The sequence below is a fragment of the Abramis brama genome (assembly GCF_963993115.1).
Source record: "Abramis brama genome assembly, chromosome: 1".
Classification (NCBI taxonomy): Eukaryota; Metazoa; Chordata; class Actinopteri; order Cypriniformes; family Leuciscidae; genus Abramis; species Abramis brama.
The window spans coordinates 35258588-35279649 of record NC_139963.1 but is presented as its reverse complement, the minus strand read 5'-3'; the positions used below and the strand labels follow the sequence as shown (position 1 = coordinate 35279649).

General features: G+C 40.5%; 1 protein-coding gene across 1 annotated transcript; it reads right to left on the bottom strand.

Annotated features, from left to right (window-relative positions):
* Positions 1-175: 175 nt before the first annotated feature.
* On the bottom strand, positions 176-19777 carry LOC311065704 (polyserase-2-like). The gene is made up of 10 exons (XM_084086393.1): positions 19676-19777; positions 19493-19513; positions 19235-19397; positions 18866-19134; positions 18625-18770; positions 17317-17590; positions 1975-2104; positions 1642-1877; positions 1434-1540; positions 176-1287 (listed from the first exon to the last, which is right to left on the bottom strand). Exons 1-10 carry the CDS (start codon positions 19734-19736, stop codon positions 1024-1026), a joined length of 1671 nt encoding a protein of 556 aa, XP_083942519.1. The 5' UTR covers positions 19737-19777; the 3' UTR covers positions 176-1023.
* Between the last annotated feature and the right edge of the window lie 1285 nt (positions 19778-21062).

Genomic DNA, 21062 nt, shown 5'->3' with positions numbered 1-21062 from the left:
AGTAATTTATTTCTGAGTGACTAATGTGCAATTTTGACATAAATTAATTAATTATGATCAATGTATCACTTTTTATTGTAAACCTGTGGTAAAACATCGATGCTTGGGTTTTAAATATTAGCCAAAAAATAATACAAAAGTATTTAATCTATCTATGATAAACTATGCAGTGTTATTTTACATCTGACTTTATTAGATGTCTTTTTAGCCCATATTACTCCTGAACAGTAATGTCAGTAGACATTACTGAAATTAAAGCACTGGGTATATAATTTGTATATTTGTTTAATTGTATACTTTCTTTGTTTGACCATGTGTTTGTACTTTGTTTTTGGTGTCCTATGTCTTCTGAATATAAAACACAAAAGCCTGCACCCTTCTGCATAACATGCATGTTTTATTTGTTTTATTTATTTTACATTTCAAAATATACAGCAATATTAATTGTGTTCTAAATAATTGTTTCCCCTTTTTTTTTAATATAACAAAAAGAACCGATAAGAATACCGTTAAAGTACCGGATCGATAAGGAGTATCGGTAAGAGTAGTAATACCGTTAAAACCTTAACGATACCCATCCCTATTGGCAGCAACGAATTAAAAGTTATTGCCAATTTAACTGTGATTAAATTCAGTATATACGTCTGCCATATGTTGCCACCCCTCAAAAATTCCTGCCCCCCTCCCGCCACCCCATAAATATTTTTCTAGATCCGCCCCTGCACATGTATAAATATTTATACCACTCATCCTAAAAGTATATGTAAAAAGTAAATGCATGTGTTCATACAGACACATTTTCATAGCTTACATTTTTTTATTTAATATTTAAATGTTAATACACTCTTAGTTTGTTTTATTTGGAATATACACTGTTAAAAATTCCACCTTAATTACTTAATTACTATTCAAATTCAGGATTTTTTAAAACTCATTAGCTATATTACTAATGCAAAAGCAAATAACCTATGCCCCCATAATGTACTGTTAGTTTATTCTGTGATAAAGTGACAGATAACAGCTTTAATAAATGGCCTGGAGGACTGCTGGGAAAGAGAGCAGCAGGATGCAGGTGAGAGAGAGGGGTGAGAATGACTCCACCCCATCCAGAATAGATGGGTATTCTCTGATAGTGTTAGTCAGGAAGCTGGAGAAGGGAGAGGTCCTGATGAAGACTGTGCTGTTGGAGGATTGTGGGTTGATGCCACTGCCAGGGGGAATGGACAAAAGACCAGTCTGAATCCACATGCCATTCATTGTACACAGCAGGGGGATGCCGTTATCTATCTGAATGAGAGTAAGAAAGACCGTTACAAACTTCATACTAAACACTCAGTGGAACATTGTTAGGAAACATTACAATTGGACATAGTGGTATGTAGTATCTCAAATGTGTTTCAGTCTGGAAAATCAAAAGACAAGCCCGCAGATACCTGCTGAAAGCTCAAAGGCAGTTGCCCTGTGCAGATGTTGATCAGTGAGATGTCTGAAGGATCGCAGTTTACAATGGTGGTCTGGGCATCCTGAAAAGATTGGTCCGCTTACGAGGAAAGAAAAACGAATGTGAAATAAATATCATTCTTGAGATGTCATTGAATTTAATGAGATAAAAAGTCTGCATAAGTGGTTATAGAAACTCACATCCTGAATTCCAACCAACTATTGAACATTGAGAACCAGGGCCAAAGCTAAAATCATACATGTCAACCGGAACATTGGGAACGTAATAAAACGGAAAAGACAGTTCCACAAGTGCTACACCATTGCCGAAAATATCGTCGAAAAAGACATTTGCCACGCCAACCGACTTGACGCTGCTGGAACAGTCCCATTGGACAACGTTGAGGGTCACTGTCCATCCATCTGTACCCATGAATCTGAAGAATGAGATATTGATGTCAGTTCACAAGTCTATGTCAACCTATGTTTAGGTCACTGATTGCATATGAAATTAAGTTTTCCTGTTTTGATTACCTGGAAAAGCAGTTAGCAGAGGTCATGACGAATCGGTCAGAGACCAAAGTTCCTACACACATAGGATAACCGTTAGAAGCTAGACTAGCCATCCATGGCCATGAACCTGCAGAACCTCCACACAATGTCGCTGGAGAGAAAAGAGAGAGAGAGAGAAAGGGTTAATGGGAGCTAATGGGAAAGTGCAAGTAAGCTCTAATTTCAATAATCGTATACAATGACAATGTATGGCAACTGAATGTTGACAGTTCATTCAAACACCCATAATTTATTACATATTTTCTTTGTCAATTTGACTGAATTAAGAACATTTAAGCATTTATTGTATTAAAATTAAAAATGTACTTTTGTCTCCATGACAGTAGGTTTATTTCACTGTTTTCTTTTATGCATGTTAAAGCACAGTTCAGCTCTGTGTCTCTGTGAATCATAACCTATCACAAAAATCTTGATTTGTTGTTTTTCTGGTGTCACAAGGAGTAGCTATCTCATGTCACAGTACTGGGGAAAAAACTTTAGTCATGTTAGATAAACAAGTTTTCAATCTCTAAAGAACATTTAGTTACGATGTTCACAGGAATATCAATCAACACAGGTTTGTTTTTCTGTCATGCTGTTTACACTGAGCTTATTTCCTCTATCCTATACCTCTAAATCTAACCATCAGACAAAATTAATGCATTTTGAGGTGTTCATTGAGACCCTGAAAGTGAATTCATAGCTTTATTCTTTATGCCAATCCCAGTTCGATTTTAAAATCCTTTGAGAAGATAGAGATGTAAAAGGAGTTTCAGCACAGTGAATGGTATGTAAATACCACAGGTTGGATTGTTATTTGAAGCTGAAAATGGAAATGGGTGAGGTGAAACTATGCTTGTTTGATTAAACAATGGTGAACATGCGATGTCAAACCTGACATGATACTGGTTTAAAGTTACAGACTCAGGGATGGACTGAAGTAGTGTTATACCCTGAAAGTACCACAGCACCTAAGCAAATATCACAATATCATTTACTATGAGGTAAGACCACAATAGACTTATTTGAGGAAAGACAAGCAAGAGAATGTGTGAAACTGTTCAGCGATTTTCAGCTGAACAGTTGATATGCTTGACAGAGTTCTGAGATATAAGTTAACGTGGGTAAAGATGACATTTAAACTTGTTTTTGTGTTCACTTTATAAAAGTGTAAAAGTGTAAAATCTCATAAATCTCATAAATCACTTACAATGAATTTGTCAATGTTTGCTTATAGAGATTTTTATAAACTACAAAGGCTGATTTTCTTACCACCATAATTATTTAATTTCCCACCATTTTAAATTTAAGAAAACTACACTTTACTATTTAAACCCAGGCTGTTTATTACACTGCATGGGATTTATTTGCATAATCTAAATACTAAATACCCTTGTGACAAAAAACTAAACACAGATATTCTCATGTCTAGTTTTGAGTTTTATTTCATGTTCATGTTTCATGTTACATGTTACTAGTTTTGGTTGTTGGTTCATGTCAGTCATTTCCTGTCTTGTCATGTGATTCCCTTGACAACAACTTTCATTTTACTTTCCTGTAAATGTTTAAAATACCGGACGAGCCCATGAGAAACAATATTAGCGTCCGAATAGGACTTAACTGACAGTAGCCTATGCTTTCACTGGCTCTTTTATTAAATTAATAATATAATATATAATAATAATATAATTAAAATTCTAACAACAATCAGTGTGATTGACAATTTTATTCTTTGCATGAAAACATTTGAATCCGCCTAATTGAACACTGTCTGGGTGTATTAAAACTTCAGAATTATTTTCATATAGACCTGCAACAGTGATAAGGTAAAGCTAAGAGTGGTCCAGACCAACCTTCCGAACGTATGACTTCCAGAAGGTATACTTAACTAAGAACGTTTTGGGAAACACGTATTAACGATAAGGTACAGCTTAAGGTGTAACTTAAGAACTACGTAGCGTTAAGAAGGTTTCGGGAAACCCAGCCATTTAGCAGACTCTTTTAGCACTAGGTTTCGGGAAACCCAGTCATTTAGCAGATGCTTTTGTCCAAAGCGACTTACAATTTAGGACTAAATTAAGCGAGTCATCGTGAAGAGGCAAAAACAACGCAAGAAGTGCTAAAAATACAAAGTTCAGGCATTGCTCAGAGTAGCATAAGCCCGATAAGATAGGATTACATTTTTTTAGATTTTATGAGGTTAAGTGCTCACGGAAGAGATGAGTTTTCAGTTGTCTTTTGAATGTTACCAGGCATTCTGCATTCCGGATGAGGGTGGGGAGAGCATTCCACCAGCATGGATCCGGGAATGAGAATGTTCTGGAAAGTGATTTTGTAGCTCTCTGTGATGGAACCACGAGCCGTCGCTCGTTGACTGATCGACTACATGAATTTCATTCACTAGTAATATATGTGTTTACCTGAATTTAAGTAAAAAACTTTGAAATCAAGCACACTTTTAATGCTGTAGCGACTGGGCTATTTGAATCATTCGTTCGTTTGATTCCGAATTAACAAATTCGGACTATCTGTGTTTTCTAAGCACATTCCTGCCCAAAACGTTCTTTGCTAAGCTTATCAGAGCTTGTAACCTCCTGACTTCGAAATTACAAGTCATACGCCAGGCTCCAGAGAGACTGGAGCAAATGGACTTTTACGACACTAATTGCCCCTCAGAGATACTCCAGAAAACCTGGAAACAACATTCCTTATTCCCTGTGGGGAGCTTCCAAAAGGACCCACAAAGAGATAACGAAACCTTACACACACACACACACACACACACACAAACATCCTCTGTGTGATATTCAGGATAGAAATATAGTTTTAATGTATGTAACTCAGATTTGGGTTTGACCTTCCTGTATGCATGTTTTATTAATTTGTTTGATCATATAATTATGATTTTCTAGTGTTGAGCTTTGAAATGTATTTGTGAAGAATGTTTCTCCAGGGGAATTGCCTTCCCCCCACCCACTTTGTTTTATGGCCTAACGGAATGTCGACAACCCAGGAATCTCACTGAGATTCTGGCAGAGGAGCAGAATTAAAGTGTTCATCCTAGATATTTTATATGTATAACCATTGAAGAAATATGCAAACCTGAATGTAATTTCTCTTTTCCACGATTGTTCTTCTCTGTGATATGTTTTTGTATTCTTGTAAACCTTAAAGGAATAATGTTTCAGAGGTGCACACTGTTGCGAATTCATAGGTATATGTCATGTGGTCTTTTTAAAGTCCAATTTTCATTCCCACTTGTAAATGCACATCACATTTTAGGTTAGTCTTATTCCCAGTTTGTTAATCGAACTTTTAATACTTATCTTACAGAGTAAGAAGGTACTTCTAGGCCGTAGCTTTTAAACATACCAAATTTGATCTTGAATTAAACCTCCATATACCCGTAGGAAAGATATGGATACCAAATTATGATAAAATGCATTTTACTGCAGTTATAATTGTTTAATGTAGAAATGGCATGATCCTAAGACTGCCATAAAACATGCAAATCAAACTCATAGTGAGACAAAGAACTTTTCTCCCGCCTGGAATTTCGCGTTCCAATTGGCTCAAGCCCAGGGAGGAGTGAAATTCCTGTGCCCTAGAAAAGCGGTTACACTCCGCGTTCCGCTGAGTTCTGTTCTGTATTTTCCTTTCGTCTTGTTTTGTTCCTGCATTTTCACGAACCCGCCTCGTCAGCGAGAAGACCTTATGGCTCCCTTTGGGAGCGTTTTCAATTTTCTTTAAGTCTTTTCTTTATTTTCGTCTTCGGACTCCACGAAGCAAACGCAGCAGACAACTTCAACTCAAAGAGAAAGACTCTTTCGAAAACCCCGCTACCGCGCTCACCAGAAGACACGAGAGCACGAGCCCTGCTTTCTTAAAGAAACACACGCACGCTGGTCTTAGGACACACGCATGAACTCTGCGTTCTTCAGCAACAAAGAGAACCATTTTGCAAGATAAGTTTATTGAACTTTTAATGTGATTTGATTCCTTGCTGTCTCTCAAAAGGTTGCCTGTGATTTTGCCATGCAGAGATCATCTCGGTGATCTCTCTCATCCTGAACTTTAGTTTCACTTTCTCCCTTTCATCCTCTCCCTCTCTCATCTGTTATCCGTTTGGTCTTGTAATGTTTTCATCCGTATGTTTCTGTTGTAAATATGTATTTACTCTGTGTATACTCGTAGTTTCAATGTAGTATTAGTCTAATTATTAAATTCCATATGTCCTTGACTGACTCTGTTTTAATTGCCCATGTTACTTAGTCCCTGAAATGTTCGATCTTAGCTATATGCTTTATCTTGGTACGATTTAAGTAAGCTAATTTTACAAACATAGAAAGTTGTCTTTTCAAGGCCTGGAAAAGATACTCTTTCTCGTGTTTGTAAGAAGGATAATTTTCCTTGAGAATTAAGTTAATCTTACGTTCAAAACAGATTGTTTGATAACTAAATTAATTCCATTAAAGTTATCCCATTACTTCGAGCTGAAATAAGACTATTTGATGTATTAATGACGAACCATAACCCGTTATGGTAATCATTCATATATCAATCTAGTTCAGCTGCGATAAATTAATTTAACTGTAACATACAAAATATTAATCATATTCATGATTAATTATTAAAATTCCCTATAGATCATTTGAGCTAATATTAATATTAATGTACAACCCATTGTTGCTACAGTTGGTGGAGAATGCGGGCATTTCAAACTTTGTTATGGGCAATATTCAGTTTCAATCTGTTTATATGGTTATTAATAATTTTTGCGCATTATGAAATTATGAATTTGTGAGATAAGTCGCAAACGCGAACTCACTTCTAACTGACCAAGGCAAAAAGCCGAAGTCAGCAACGTTACATTTTTAACAAGTTGCTAAAATATGACTAGACAAATTTTAACACTGTTAAATGTGAGTAGACTGCAGTCCATATGAACCTGTGCCTGTAAAGACGAAACAAAACTCTTTGCAGTGTACATGTTGATATTAATAAACCGCCTATTAAGACGAAGGAATCTCTTTCTAGTGCGAGACGTAAGTCTGATCGGGGCGAGTTTCCCCCCCTCAGCAGTATAAGTAAGGCCTGAATAAATTATCGCTAGTTGAAGTTATGGTTAGTCCAATAATGTCCAGCTAAGACGATTTCTCCTGTGGGTTACTCAGTGACTTAGCTACTCACTGTGAACCTACGCAAATCAAAAATCATATAAACAACACAGGTTTGATGATAGATTTGTAAATTGGAGCTTTGTTAGATTTAAGGAAAATCTAAATTTATAACAACAGACGGATAATTCCTGTTGTTCGCAGCTGTATTAGTTAAACAGACGGATAATTCCTGTTTTGCTCACAGCTCTATTAACTAAACAGATGCGATACTTTCTGTTTGTTCAGTTTAATTAAAACAGACGATAATTCCTGTTTTATTTAAACCGTTTCATGTACAATGTGTAATTAAAACAGAAGTTTAATTCCTGTTTGTTCAGTTATTAATTAAGACAGACGATAATTCCTGTTTTATTTAAACCGTTTCATGTACAATGTGTAATTAAAACAGAAGTTTAATTCCTGTTTGTTCAGTTATTAATTAAAACAGATGATAATTCCTGTTTTATTTAAACCGTTTCATGTACAATGTGTAATTAAATAGACGTGTAATCCCTGTTAGTCACATGTTGTGAAACTCGCGTCATTTTTCGCATGCAACCGAGCGCAAAACGAACCCAAATGTATAGTGATTCTAAGATAAAAATTTGCAGTCTCAATTGTTGAAACACTCCACTGACCAACAGCCTTTAGGTGTGTGGCAGTTCTCAAATTACGCGCCCCACCGAGTCATCCGACGTCAGCACCACTCCCACTGACGTCAGCCTGCATGAGCACAATTACGCCACCTCGTGGCCAGTTATCAGATAACGCTCTCTTTACGGCTGAATTCATTTCCCTGTGAATTAATGTTTAAACTCTAAATAACTATTCGCATTTACAGCTTTGCTCGTGCGAATATTATTTTGTGTTACACAATTTTCCTGCTTTTGACTGATACATTTACTCTGAGTTTGGTTCAAACTAGATTTGAATTAAAACTTAGATTAAATCCCAGCCATTCCCTTAGAGGAAACAACGGCACCTAGTGGCCGCCTCCCGCTAGGTCGGTTCACTCAGCTCTCTTTTCTCTCTCTTCAAATCCTGTCAGGAATTGTTTATTTCCACTTTTCTATTTTGATTTATTTTATAGTTATGGCACTGTTACCAGTTCTCCTTTTACATTTTCTTTACATGTTCATTTAAATTTGATTTAAACGTTTGAATTTTAAATTTAAATTGAGTTGTGTATTCAGCCACTGATATCCACTTGGAGGAAACAGCACCATCGTGTGGCCTTGTGGATACTAAGTCGGCATCACTATTTTCCTCCTTTCACTCTTTTATCGTATTTCTCTCCTGATTATTTTTATAAATAGGACTGATACTTTATTGTATCTGGATTATTATAAGATATCATTCTGATTTTCACATTTCCTTACATGCTTATTTAAAATTTTAATTTAAACAAGTTTTGAATTTTTGATTTGAATTAAGTTCTCTGTTTGCCAGGTTAAGCACAGAGAGGGAGCACGCCCCCTTGTGGTGAAAACCCACTACTGCGGCCTGCCTCTTCTCCTGGGTTCATCCTGTCATTACATTTTGATTTTATTTTTAAATTGTTATTTTTATTCTATTATTTTATTTCTACTGTTATTCTTTTCCTTCTCTCTCTTGGGTTAGGTCATTTTGATAAGTAACATTATCATAATCTCCTTTTGTTTATTATTATTTAGTAAAACCTTTGACTCTTATTGCCACATAAATAACTAATCCATTTGGTTTAAACAAACTAGCCTTAATTCACTTTAAGTTTCATTTGTTTATCCTTTGTGTATTTATAGGTGGCATTCACTAGAGCACTGTGGTGAGTTGCAGTCATCTCGGGTTGGTTTCCGCGAGCGAGGTCATCTGTCCGACGCTACCTGGCACTGGCCGTGTGTCTCGGACTCTTCCGAATCTCGTACCTCCGGTTGTGGCACGCCACCCCGACATCAGCAATTTGGCCCGCCAAAAGGTTAAGTCAACGTCAGCGACACACAAGGCAATTTTGAGACAATCACTCGAACTGGGGTCTGCTGAAAGGACCACTCCGAAAGGAGAGTTCCGAGGAAAACTCAATCTTTCCGTGCCGTCTGATGATTGACACCTTGGCGTTGCCACTTTGTGTTTAAAGTCGCAAGTGGTTTGAGTGGGCACACTGTGGTACCGAGAGACGAGGTTGCCCGAGAGCACTGCGGTCAAGTGTTGGAGAACCGTCGGAGAGGTTGACCGAGCCACTGGTTTCCACCTGAATGACCTCAATTCACCGCAGGTAAACTAAATTTAGTAAAACCCATTCCACTTACTATAAGCCACAGAACACTAGATATCTCCCGGATATTTTAAGTGTTGGCCCATCTCTTCTCTAAGCCACACCATCTTCCTAGGTTTTCTACCCCGATAGCCCCACTCACCTGTTGGCCCTATCCTAAACCCTAGCAGTGGTAATAGCTTAGGTCTCTTTATCCTCTTGAACACGTACTGTGTTACTATTCTGTTTATTTAATTTCAGACCTAGTCATCACTAGTGTTTTGTTTTACCTCAGTCTTTTCTATCCTTTGTTCGGTTGTGATTTGTTTCTTTCATTTTCACCTAGAGACAAGTAACCTACGAGAGCCACCAAGGAAGCTAAATAATAGAGCGACAAACCAAACAGCCGGTGTCATCACTTGACCCGCGAGGCTACTGCCTGTTAAATCTCTAGTTCGGGTCCTTCGACCCAAGTCAATTGGCTCTGCTAACTGTCTAACTGTGCATCAGTTAGCCCAAAATTCTCATAAACGGCATAGCCCGTATGAGTATAGCTCATTAACCTTAGAACGAACTTGCATTGGTCTCTTTGTGTGTGTGCTGTGTTTCTCTCGCCTACAGCGAAGCCAATATGTCCCGTGCATCCAGTCCCGCGGTCTATCGGGAGCACTTAGCCAAGGACGCCAGTGACCTGCAGCATCTGAGCCAAACGCAACTGGACACCGAGCTAGACGAACTGATAACACACGATCCTACCCGAAGCTACAACTACAAAGATACCAGGATCGTCAGCAGCGTCACCCACAACGCCGTCGCCCAGGCGAGGCTCAGCGAACGGCGCAACATCGACCTGGAGCAGCAAGCCATAACGCTTAAGCTTCAAGCGGAGGAGGCCCGGAAGGACCAGGCCCGAACCCAAAGTCGCCTTGATCAGCTCCTCCTCGAAACCCAGTACCAGCGCGAGAAAGAGGACGCCACAGATCCAGAGCTACAGAAAGAAGTAGAAAGACTTCGAAATGCCCTGCAAGATCTGCGCCTCGACACAGACCAAAGAGAACAGTTGGAGAGAGAAACCAGAAAAAACCTTGACGAAAAACTCCAACAAAGTGACGCTCTCCTAGAGAGAGCCGAGACTGAACTAAAAGAAGCAGAAGCAAAAGCCAGGGCCTGCGAGAAACATTTGCAAACGGCCCGAGCTAAAATCGGCGAGCTTACTCTGCAGAGAGACGAGCTCCAAGATGAACTTGACACTGTTCATGCAGAACTGAGACATTCTTACAGACTGCAGAGTGGCTGGAACGGAGAAACACACATCACAGAGTTTCTCCCGGCCAGCCACCCCAACCCTTTCAGCCAAGAAACCAGAGCTGAAAAGGGAGATGTAAGCCCACGGCTCAAGATATCACCAGCCAGCTTTCAAGAACACCTGTCAGCAGCAAAAGGGGGAGGACCCTTTCAGACAACCCATGCCACTAACCACGGCACGACCCCCCGAGAACTTGACAAGCTAGCTCGAAACATTCCTATGTTCGATCCAGATTCTGCAGAAGGTTGTGACATTCATGCTTATTTAAAAGACATTGACTTTCACTTGCAAACTGTCGCCAACGTGACAGCTTGGGACAATTTGTATCTGTTAAGAATAACGGCTAGCAGTGATGTTCGTAGCTTCCTAGACCGTCAAACTGAGGCTGTCAAAACGGACTTCCAACAATTACGGCAAGCTTTGATCCGTGAATTCTCTGATCCAGACTCCGATCAAGGCTTCATCGCTGCTGTAGACCTCAAGCAAGGTCGGCGTGAACACCCCCAGATCTACTACAACCGACTCCGACAAGCCTTTTTCGGAGCCCGGAATGAGCCCGGGATGGAACAGGACATCAACTTTAAAACTCTGTTCCTCAGAAACCTACATCCTACTTTAAGTTACCATTTGGGCGTGGCCGCGTGCCCACGTAGCATGTCTACACAACAGCTGCGTGACTTAGCCCATAAAGCTTACACCAAGCAAAAGACTATTTCTGAAAAGACTGTGAAAAACCCCACAATCTATTCTGTCTCTGAACACTGTTCAAAACTGACTTTAGAGGGTGTCCCACAACACCACAGTCACAGACATTTTTACAGAGAGTCACAACCGTTCCAAACCAGCAGAGGGCAACACAATCGCGGTGGTGCTCGTCCAAAGCACCAGAGCGAGCGCTCTGAAAGATTCCGGGAAGCCGGCCGGCGACCCAAGAAGAGCCGATCTCCACCGTCCAGGACAACAAGCCCCGACAGAGAGTGGAACCACTCTCGACACGACACTGGTAAGCTCAAGCCTGAGCGCACATCAGATAACCACAGTGCAGCCACGTCTGAAACAGCAGAGATCCTAAGGGTGCTGAAAGAGCTTCTTCACCAGAAACGTTGCAAGAAAGACAACAAGGACGAGCCAGACATCTTATGCCTAAGCATAAGAACTGAAACCAAACCGTCTGTCCGCCATCTGACTGAGCCAAGCACCTCGAACACTGCTCATCATCCACAGACCACAGAGCTAACTGTCACATCACAAGGTGACAACATCACCAAAGCTCCACAGCTGACAGCTGCACACCCTGAACGAGACGGCACACTTCCTCACACCAGGTACCAAAATACCAAGGTACCAGGAAACGCTGTTCTGTCTAACTGCCTCCACAGCAAGCTACACGAGACCGGTCCTAACCACCCAACGACCGTTACACCTGTCCCGATGCCAATGTTTTTGGGCAACCTGATCAAAAAGGGGGTGGCCCAAAAACTCTACCTGAACATCACGTTGGAAAAGGAAGTCAGCATGGAAGCCCTGATAGACACAGGATCGGACATTACGGTGATCTCAAATCAACTGTTCCAAAGACTCCAATTTGAAGCTAAGAGACAAGACCGAACTCTTACACCTCAAACTTGTGAACTGAACGTACAGTCATACAGTCAACATGACATCCGGCTCGAACAGGTAGCCCACATTCACCTGACAATTGGTCCTTTGAGTCTAGTCCATCCCGTGTTCATCTCAAAAATGGACACTTTTCCGTTCCTCATCGGCAGAGACCTTCTAGATCGTTTTGAACCGTTACTGGACTTGAAACAGCTCAAAGTCTGGGCTCAAGTACGAGAACTTTGCCCCCTCCAGTCACAGCCAGACGGTCAGGTCACAACGGTCACAGAGTTCACGGGAACTCTCACAGCCAGCCATGAAGACACGGACTCAGCACCAAGTCAAGGTTCAACTGTGCTACCCTGCACCTTACAGCCCACCAAAGACTTTGACACCTGCTGCTTCAAGGTCATGACTCACCTGCAGCGACATGACCTCACTCAAGCCATCGCCAAGCCTGGCGCACTAAACAACAAGCTGTGGTCACTTTCAACCCACCCACCCACCCTAAAGAAAGTGAAGATTACACACAGCATAAGACCTTTACGAGCTCATCTACCTACCTCAGAGCCGCTTACGCTGGCTCCGGTGTTTACAAAGACAAACATAACGGACATTCCGGCTTCTGTCACCTACATAAAGACTTTCCTTATCCACCCTCACACGCCGTCTGACCTCACTGACAACCAGTGCCTCAGACCAGTGCATGACACAACGCACATGCTGCGTGAACAGAAAAACATTCTGAGTTGTGCACCGATTGACATCACAATGCCAAGGCTTGTAATGCCACGGCGCACAAAGGGGGGTAAACTGCTAATGTTCGTCTATAACGCATCATGTGCTACACACAGCAGCACCAGAGACACTGACGAGACACTGAAGCAAGCGACAAGCCGACAGCAAGATGTGGCAAAACATGGGCCAAGGCGAACTAAACCCAGTCGCCGCCCACGAAGTAAAAAGACTGCCCTGTCCAATCAAAGACAATCCTTGCTGGCTTCTTCCTCCCCTTTCTCTCTCTCTCTCCCTGTTGTCTGTACCAGGTTGCTGCTGTGGTTCGCCATGCTGTACTGTCAGCCAACCAGAGGACAGCTGCCACTGAGAGAACAACTGAGACTCCAGATCACCGACGGCAGGACCTACCCCCAGCAAATGCATGTTCGACTCATCCAGCCCTGCCCGGTCTACAGAGCACACTACCCCAGCTCCGTAGCCCAATACATCTGGACAAGTGCCCGACGGACAGAGGACTCCCTCTCTCATGCCGAGGCCAAGGTCGAACACATGTTCAACCAACTTGAGAAAGCGACTGTCGCACAATCAGGACTCCTAAGCACCAACCACCACTCCAGACGGCTCCTGGGAGTGTTGCTCCGAGTCGTAGCTGCCACCAGAACTCTGTTTAACATTGGTACGTCCAGTGTAAATGCAGCGAACCAGACCGCAAACTCCATGAAGCCGCTGTTTACTGTCTTACAGAGTGACTTGGTCCAGACTCAGCTGGTTACAGCGCTAGCGACAGACATGCTGTGGGAGGTTAGCTCCTCCAATGACAGCCTAGCCACAGGTGTAATCCCACCGTACCTGATACTAAGCCTGATGCTAACGGTGCTGGCTTCCGCCATCAACACGCCAGCTGACCTCCTACAAATACACCTGGCCTACTCTCTGGGTAGCGCCATCTCACTCTGCGTCGATCCCGAGCAGAAGAGAAGTGGGTTTTCTCCTAAATCTGCCTATCATCGAGTCAAGCCAAGTCTACAGACTTACAGACATTGTCAAGGTCAGGTTTTGGAAAAACAACACCCACATCAAGATAAGCCCTCCAGACGTGGTGGCCTACCACGACAGCGACACACAACGGTACTCAGCTCCAAACCTGCACCTGTGTACTATGACCAAAGACATTCATTATCTCTGCCTTAGCAAACCCTTACTCAGAGACAACGCTGAAGAAATCTACGGGTTGCACCCCCTGGTCAGCAAAGTCACCAACACACAAGCGGAGATTGCAGGTGAAAGGTGGCGTGCTAACACACCTGTGCACACCGCCACTGTCACTCACGACCAGCATGACACAACCAGCCATGTCAACATGCTCAACCAGAAAATGGGACTTCAAGTACTGAAAGGTGTCATCTTACACCTTGATGGCCTGACATGGTCCCAGCTTCCCAGCAAAGAGTACCAGACAGCACTGAAACTCCCATCCTCCAAGAACTTCAACTTCACCTTAAATCCAGGACTGGAACTCTGGATTGAGAAAAGGGGGTCCCAACTCACTGACCCTGCTCCTTTCAACACAGCCCTCCGAGCACTGTCTCGACGACCTGTTCTGAACACTTCATCTGCGGTCCAAGCCGGGACCGCCACCTACATTGGGCTGTGCACCTCTGCAGTTAATCAGCCACACCCTAACACTAGGTTGGCCTCCATCCTGTCCAGAAGACTCAACGAGATGCGATACAGCCAAGCTCACGAAAGCTGTGTCCAAAGGTTTCAGATGGAATCCCTGGAAAAGGGGGTGCCAAGTCATGAATCCTCAGCTCCAAGAACCACCTGCCTTCCGACCATCATGATCCACCTGCTACATGACCATCATGATCCACCTGCTACACGACCCTCATGATTCACCTGTCATCTGCCCATCGTGATGATTGCCGTCCGATGATGTCCACTATACTAACGAGGACTTCATCCGACGAAAAGGGGGACTGTAGCGACTGGGCTATTTGAATCATTCGTTCGTTTGATTCCGAATTAACAAATTCGGACTATCTGTGTTTTCTAAGCACATTCCTGCCCAAAACGTTCTTTGCTAAGCTTATCAGAGCTTGTAACCTCCTGACTTCGAAATTACAAGTCATACGCCAGGCTCCAGAGAGACTGGAGCAAATGGACTTTTACGACACTAATTGCCCCTCAGAGATACTCCAGAAAACCTGGAAACAACATTCCTTATTCCCTGTGGGGAGCTTCCAAAAGGACCCACAAAGAGATAACGAAACCTTACACACACACACACACACACACACACAAACATCCTCTGTGTGATATTCAGGATAGAAATATAGTTTTAATGTATGTAACTCAGATTTGGGTTTGACCTTCCTGTATGCATGTTTTATTAATTTGTTTGATCATATAATTATGATTTTCTAGTGTTGAGCTTTGAAATGTATTTGTGAAGAATGTTTCTCCAGGGGAATTGCCTTCCCCCCACCCACTTTGTTTTATGGCCTAACGGAATGTCGACAACCCAGGAATCTCACTGAGATTCTGGCAGAGGAGCAGAATTAAAGTGTTCATCCTAGATATTTTATATGTATAACCATTGAAGAAATATGCAAACCTGAATGTAATTTCTCTTTTCCACGATTGTTCTTCTCTGTGATATGTTTTTGTATTCTTGTAAACCTTAAAGGAATAATGTTTCAGAGGTGCACACTGTTGCGAATTCATAGGTATATGTCATGTGGTCTTTTTAAAGTCCAATTTTCATTCCCACTTGTAAATGCACATCACATTTTAGGTTAGTCTTATTCCCAGTTTGTTAATCGAACTTTTAATACTTATCTTACAGAGTAAGAAGGTACTTCTAGGCCGTAGCTTTTAAACATACCAAATTTGATCTTGAATTAAACCTCCATATACCCGTAGGAAAGATATGGATACCAAATTATGATAAAATGCATTTTACTGCAGTTATAATTGTTTAATGTAGAAATGGCATGATCCTAAGACTGCCATAAAACATGCAAATCAAACTCATAGTGAGACAAAGAACTTTTCTCCCGCCTGGAATTTCGCGTTCCAATTGGCTCAAGCCCAGGGAGGAGTGAAATTCCTGTGCCCTAGAAAAGCGGTTACACTCCGCGTTCCGCTGAGTTCTGTTCTGTATTTTCCTTTCGTCTTGTTTTGTTCCTGCATTTTCACGAACCCGCCTCGTCAGCGAGAAGACCTTATGGCTCCCTTTGGGAGCGTTTTCAATTTTCTTTAAGTCTTTTCTTTATTTTCGTCTTCGGACTCCACGAAGCAAACGCAGCAGACAACTTCAACTCAAAGAGAAAGACTCTTTCGAAAACCCCGCTACCGCGCTCACCAGAAGACACGAGAGCACGAGCCCTGCTTTCTTAAAGAAACACACGCACGCTGGTCTTAGGACACACGCATGAACTCTGCGTTCTTCAGCAACAAAGAGAACCATTTTGCAAGATAAGTTTATTGAACTTTTAATGTGATTTGATTCCTTGCTGTCTCTCAAAAGGTTGCCTGTGATTTTGCCATGCAGAGATCATCTCGGTGATCTCTCTCATCCTGAACTTTAGTTTCACTTTCTCCCTTTCATCCTCTCCCTCTCTCATCTGTTATCCGTTTGGTCTTGTAATGTTTTCATCCGTATGTTTCTGTTGTAAATATGTATTTACTCTGTGTATACTCGTAGTTTCAATGTAGTATTAGTCTAATTATTAAATTCCATATGTCCTTGACTGACTCTGTTTTAATTGCCCATGTTACTTAGTCCCTGAAATGTTCGATCTTAGCTATATGCTTTATCTTGGTACGATTTAAGTAAGCTAATTTTACAAACATAGAAAGTTGTCTTTTCAAGGCCTGGAAAAGATACTCTTTCTCGTGTTTGTAAGAAGGATAATTTTCCTTGAGAATTAAGTTAATCTTACGTTCAAAACAGATTGTTTGATAACTAAATTAATTCCATTAAAGTTATCCCATTACTTCGAGCTGAAATAAGACTATTTGATGTATTAATGACGAACCATAACCCGTTATGGTAATCATTCATATATCAATCTAGTTCAGCTGCGATAAATTAATTTAACTGTAACATACAAAATATTAATCATATTCATGATTAATTATTAAAATTCCCTATAGATCATTTGAGCTAATATTAATATTAATGTACAACCCATTGTTGCTACAATGCACAAAAGTCCTTGGACAAGTTACCAAGTGAACAATGCATGCATGTTTTTTCAGGATCTTATAACTTGAAGGAACCTTACGTGGGACAGGTGTAGTTGTAGGGGCAGTAGTCGTCGGGATGGCAGGCACACCAGCACAGCTGATGCTCAGGTCACCGTCAGTACCATTGGAGGTGAACGTAATGAAGCCTGGCTGGTTGGTGGTGATTTGCTCATTGATCCAGTTCTGGTACATAGACACTCTGGCATACACACCAGGGAAATTGCGCAAAGCACAACCATTGCCAAAACTCACAATTCCAGACTGGATCCAGACCGAACCCTGCTTGCTGACCATAGGACCACCAGAGTCACCCTGTAGGATGAAGAACAGGTTAGTGACATGCCAAGTAACCTGTTCTACACATCTACACCAGTTGTAGTTCACAGCTGTAATTTATAATATGAATGAATAATGGGAAGATGACTTCCTTGTGATTGCATGTTTAAAAGCATCAAGTTAAACTTATGTTAGGAAATGTCCTGAAGATTTTAGTGCTTCTCTTTTTATGGACGATCAACACTCATCATTGAAAATTATACTGTTATGGTTGGAAGACTTGTCACATGAAAACTACAACATGACCACACACATGTATGTCTATACCAGGGGTTTAAAATAAATAAAATAAAGAAGATTCTAGGGGGTCCATAAAAAAAATATGAGGGGAAAAAAGATTTTACAAAATGGAAGTAAAAAGTTAATATTTTCCAGATAATATTTTAACTATATACAGTATATTTTAATTCTAAACTATATAAAGCTGTATTGATATTTTAGGAATGGGGAATCATCATTATCTGTTCATCTGTAACCTTCTTCATTGTTCAGTTGCCAGAATTGTGAAAAGCACAATTTTCAATTATGAGTTAATTTCACCTAGCAGTATAAAATACAATTATTTAATTTAGCAAACAACATGTTGCCTTTATACCACAGTGTTTCTCACAGCTCACGTGTCTTTTATGAAAAAAATTAAAATGTATAGCTGCCTTCGGAAGGGGATCATACTATTTGGGGGCCCTTGGCATTAAAAAGTTTCAAAACCCCCAAAACAATCTTACGTCTTCTTCATTACAGTACAAACATTAGCAATTATATTTATTTATTCTGAATAAAACTAAACTGGATAACTGGTTTGTGTATAAATATTACATTTCTGCTTGATTCACTAGGTTGAATACCCTTACATTAGTCAAAGTTCAACCCTTACATTATCAGTTTATTTGAAAGTTTTAGTTTAGAGACCCCTCACTTATTCTTAATTATAACTATATACACTTTGTAGAATATTAGCAGCCCATTAAAACTATATGAAGTAACACAAACAGAAGAATGGGAGTTGTTACCTGACAGGAGTCTTTGCCCCCTTCCAATAGTCCAGCACATATCATGTTGTCTGTGATTTTTGAGACACCATAAAGACACTTACACTGCCTGTTTCCAACAATAGGCACTTGCACTTCCTGTAGAGGTTTTGTTGAAGGCAGGGGAACTGAGAAACACATAAAATGATAAAATATACATCAACTATTGCAGTAGTACAGTATGCTGTGACTGTAATCGAGGTTAGTTAAATTAAATACGTACTGCCTGTATTAGTGTCTCCCCATCCAGTGACCCAGCTGGAGGTTTTGTTGAAGAACGTACTGTTTGAGGAAGCCAGACAGACCGGACTGATAAAGTCAGTAAAATTCACAGGCGAAGCCAGTTGCAGAAGAGTGATGTCGTTATTTTCAGAGTCACTATCATAGTTTGGGTGTTTTATGATTCTAGAGACAGTTCTGGACACCTCATTTGCATTTGTTCCTTGCTGTGTCTGTCGGCCCAGGTACACAGTTAGGCCAGCGGTTGTTGTACTGGAATATGGTAGAAGAAGAAGTGCTAAGCATTCGCCACATCAATTTAATTAAACATTTTTTTTATTATTAATTACAAGGGTTGGTTTATGATAATTACTCAGGAAAGCAGTGCGCTGCAGTCAGAACCCATCGATTGTTGATGAGTGATCCACCACAGAAATGTCCCCTGCTCCTATGAAGGCTGACCTGCCATGGCCAAGCGCCAGCCGCTGCATCCTGTCCTCCCACTATCTTTGTGTTGAGAGATGCTTTGCCACACACTGACAAAAGACAAGGTAAAGAAAACAAACTTTAGTTAAACAATTGGTCATTTTTAATGGAATTTGGCAATTTAAATTGCTGAAAGACTGGTTACCATCCAGTTGTGCATCACACCCTAGAAAACAAGAAACAAAGTTCAGTTACAGATAACTTCAGTGGAGACAAAAAGTGTAAATGCAATATAAAACATAGTTGCATAAACGTAAGTAATAGTTATGTTAGTCAAAATGAATTATTATGTATCTTAAAGCATTAATTATCCAATAAAAGGTTTTACCTATCATTAGAAGAGAGGCGATAAATGCTACACTGAGTTTGTGGATCATCTTCATCTTCATCTCTGACAGCACGGACACCTGCAGTCCTGCTCTTACTCTTAAATACCCCTGCTAACCTGTTTTCAGCACACCCACATACTCTCTCAGCACATTTTAACGCCTTCACCTCTCTCCGTCTGTACATTCCTTCATTGTTCATTAGAGTTTCTTATTGAGCAACCAACCGGTATGTCTGAAAGTGTATTAAGGGACATGTTGGTGTCTCTCAGTCATGTGTAATTGTCACCTGTGCAAACTCTGAAATCTAAACGTGTAAAAAATAAAATAAAATAAAAAAGTGTTAAAATAAGATTTTTGTTTCTGATGGCTTTTTAATGTTGAGTAGTTAACTATTTTATGAGGTTCTTTTTTCATATGAATTTGTGCCATGTGATACATACGGAAACAAGTTTTTTTTTTTTTTTTTTTTAGAGGTTGACCTAAGCATGAAGCACGTACAAAAAATGTATGAATGAAATCACCAGATCTCCAAGTTACAAACTGCCACGAGTGTGTTGGAATTCCCTTAAAACCTGTAATTGTGTTCTTATAAGTGTAATGAAAACCAGAAGATTCAATTGCAAATGAATAATAAATCTTTATTAAGAGCTGGTCAGATGCTGGGAGCGTGATGGTGTGCAATGTCCAGGAGTGCTGAACACAAAGATCACAATGGAAACAGGAGACAGGCAGGGAAACACATACGGAAACATCAACAACGATCTGACAAAGACAAGACGACAACAGTGAGACTAAAAAGGGTACGCTGATCAGTTGCAGCTGATAAAGCTGACAAACACCGTACGTCTGAAATATCACATAAAAAGATTAATTTGAACAATTATTGCTTAAAGGAGAAGTTCACTTTTAAAATGAAAATTCTGTCATCATATAATCACCCTCATGTTGTTTCAAACCTGTATGAATTTCTTTCTTCTGCTGAACAGAAAGGAAGATATTTAGAAGAATGTCAGTAACCAGGCTGTTTTTGGGTCCCATTTACTTCCATAGTAGGAAAAAAATATACTATGGAAGTCAATGGGACCAAAAAACTGTCTGGTTACTGACATTCTTCTAAATATCTTCCTTTCTGTTCAGCAGAAGAAAGAAATTCATACAGGTTTGAAACAACATGAGGGTGATTATATGATGACAGAATTTTCATTTTAAAAGTGAACTTCTCCTTTAAGAAGCATAAGTATAACAGTTCAATCACTATTACTTATTGCCATTTCCTTCTCTTAAAGGGGTCATATAATGCCATGTTTGTACAAGCTAATATGATTCTTTAGGGTCTAAATTAAAAGTTTGTAATATACTTTAATTAAAAATTCTCATTAGTATTGT

Bases quoted from the DNA above. Each gene is read 5' to 3' on its own strand.
- LOC311065704 (XM_084086393.1), bottom strand. From the start codon at position 19,736: ATGAAGATGAAGATGATCCACAAACTCAGTGTAGCATTTATCGCCTCT. The intron at 1,878-1,974 runs GTAATCAAAACA...CTCATTCTTCAG, and splicing joins TCTGCTAACTGCTTTTCCAG to ATTCATGGGTACAGATGGAT. The intron at 1,288-1,433 runs GTATCTGCGGGC...ACTCTCATTCAG, and splicing joins TGCCTTTGAGCTTTCAGCAG to ATAGATAACGGCATCCCCCT.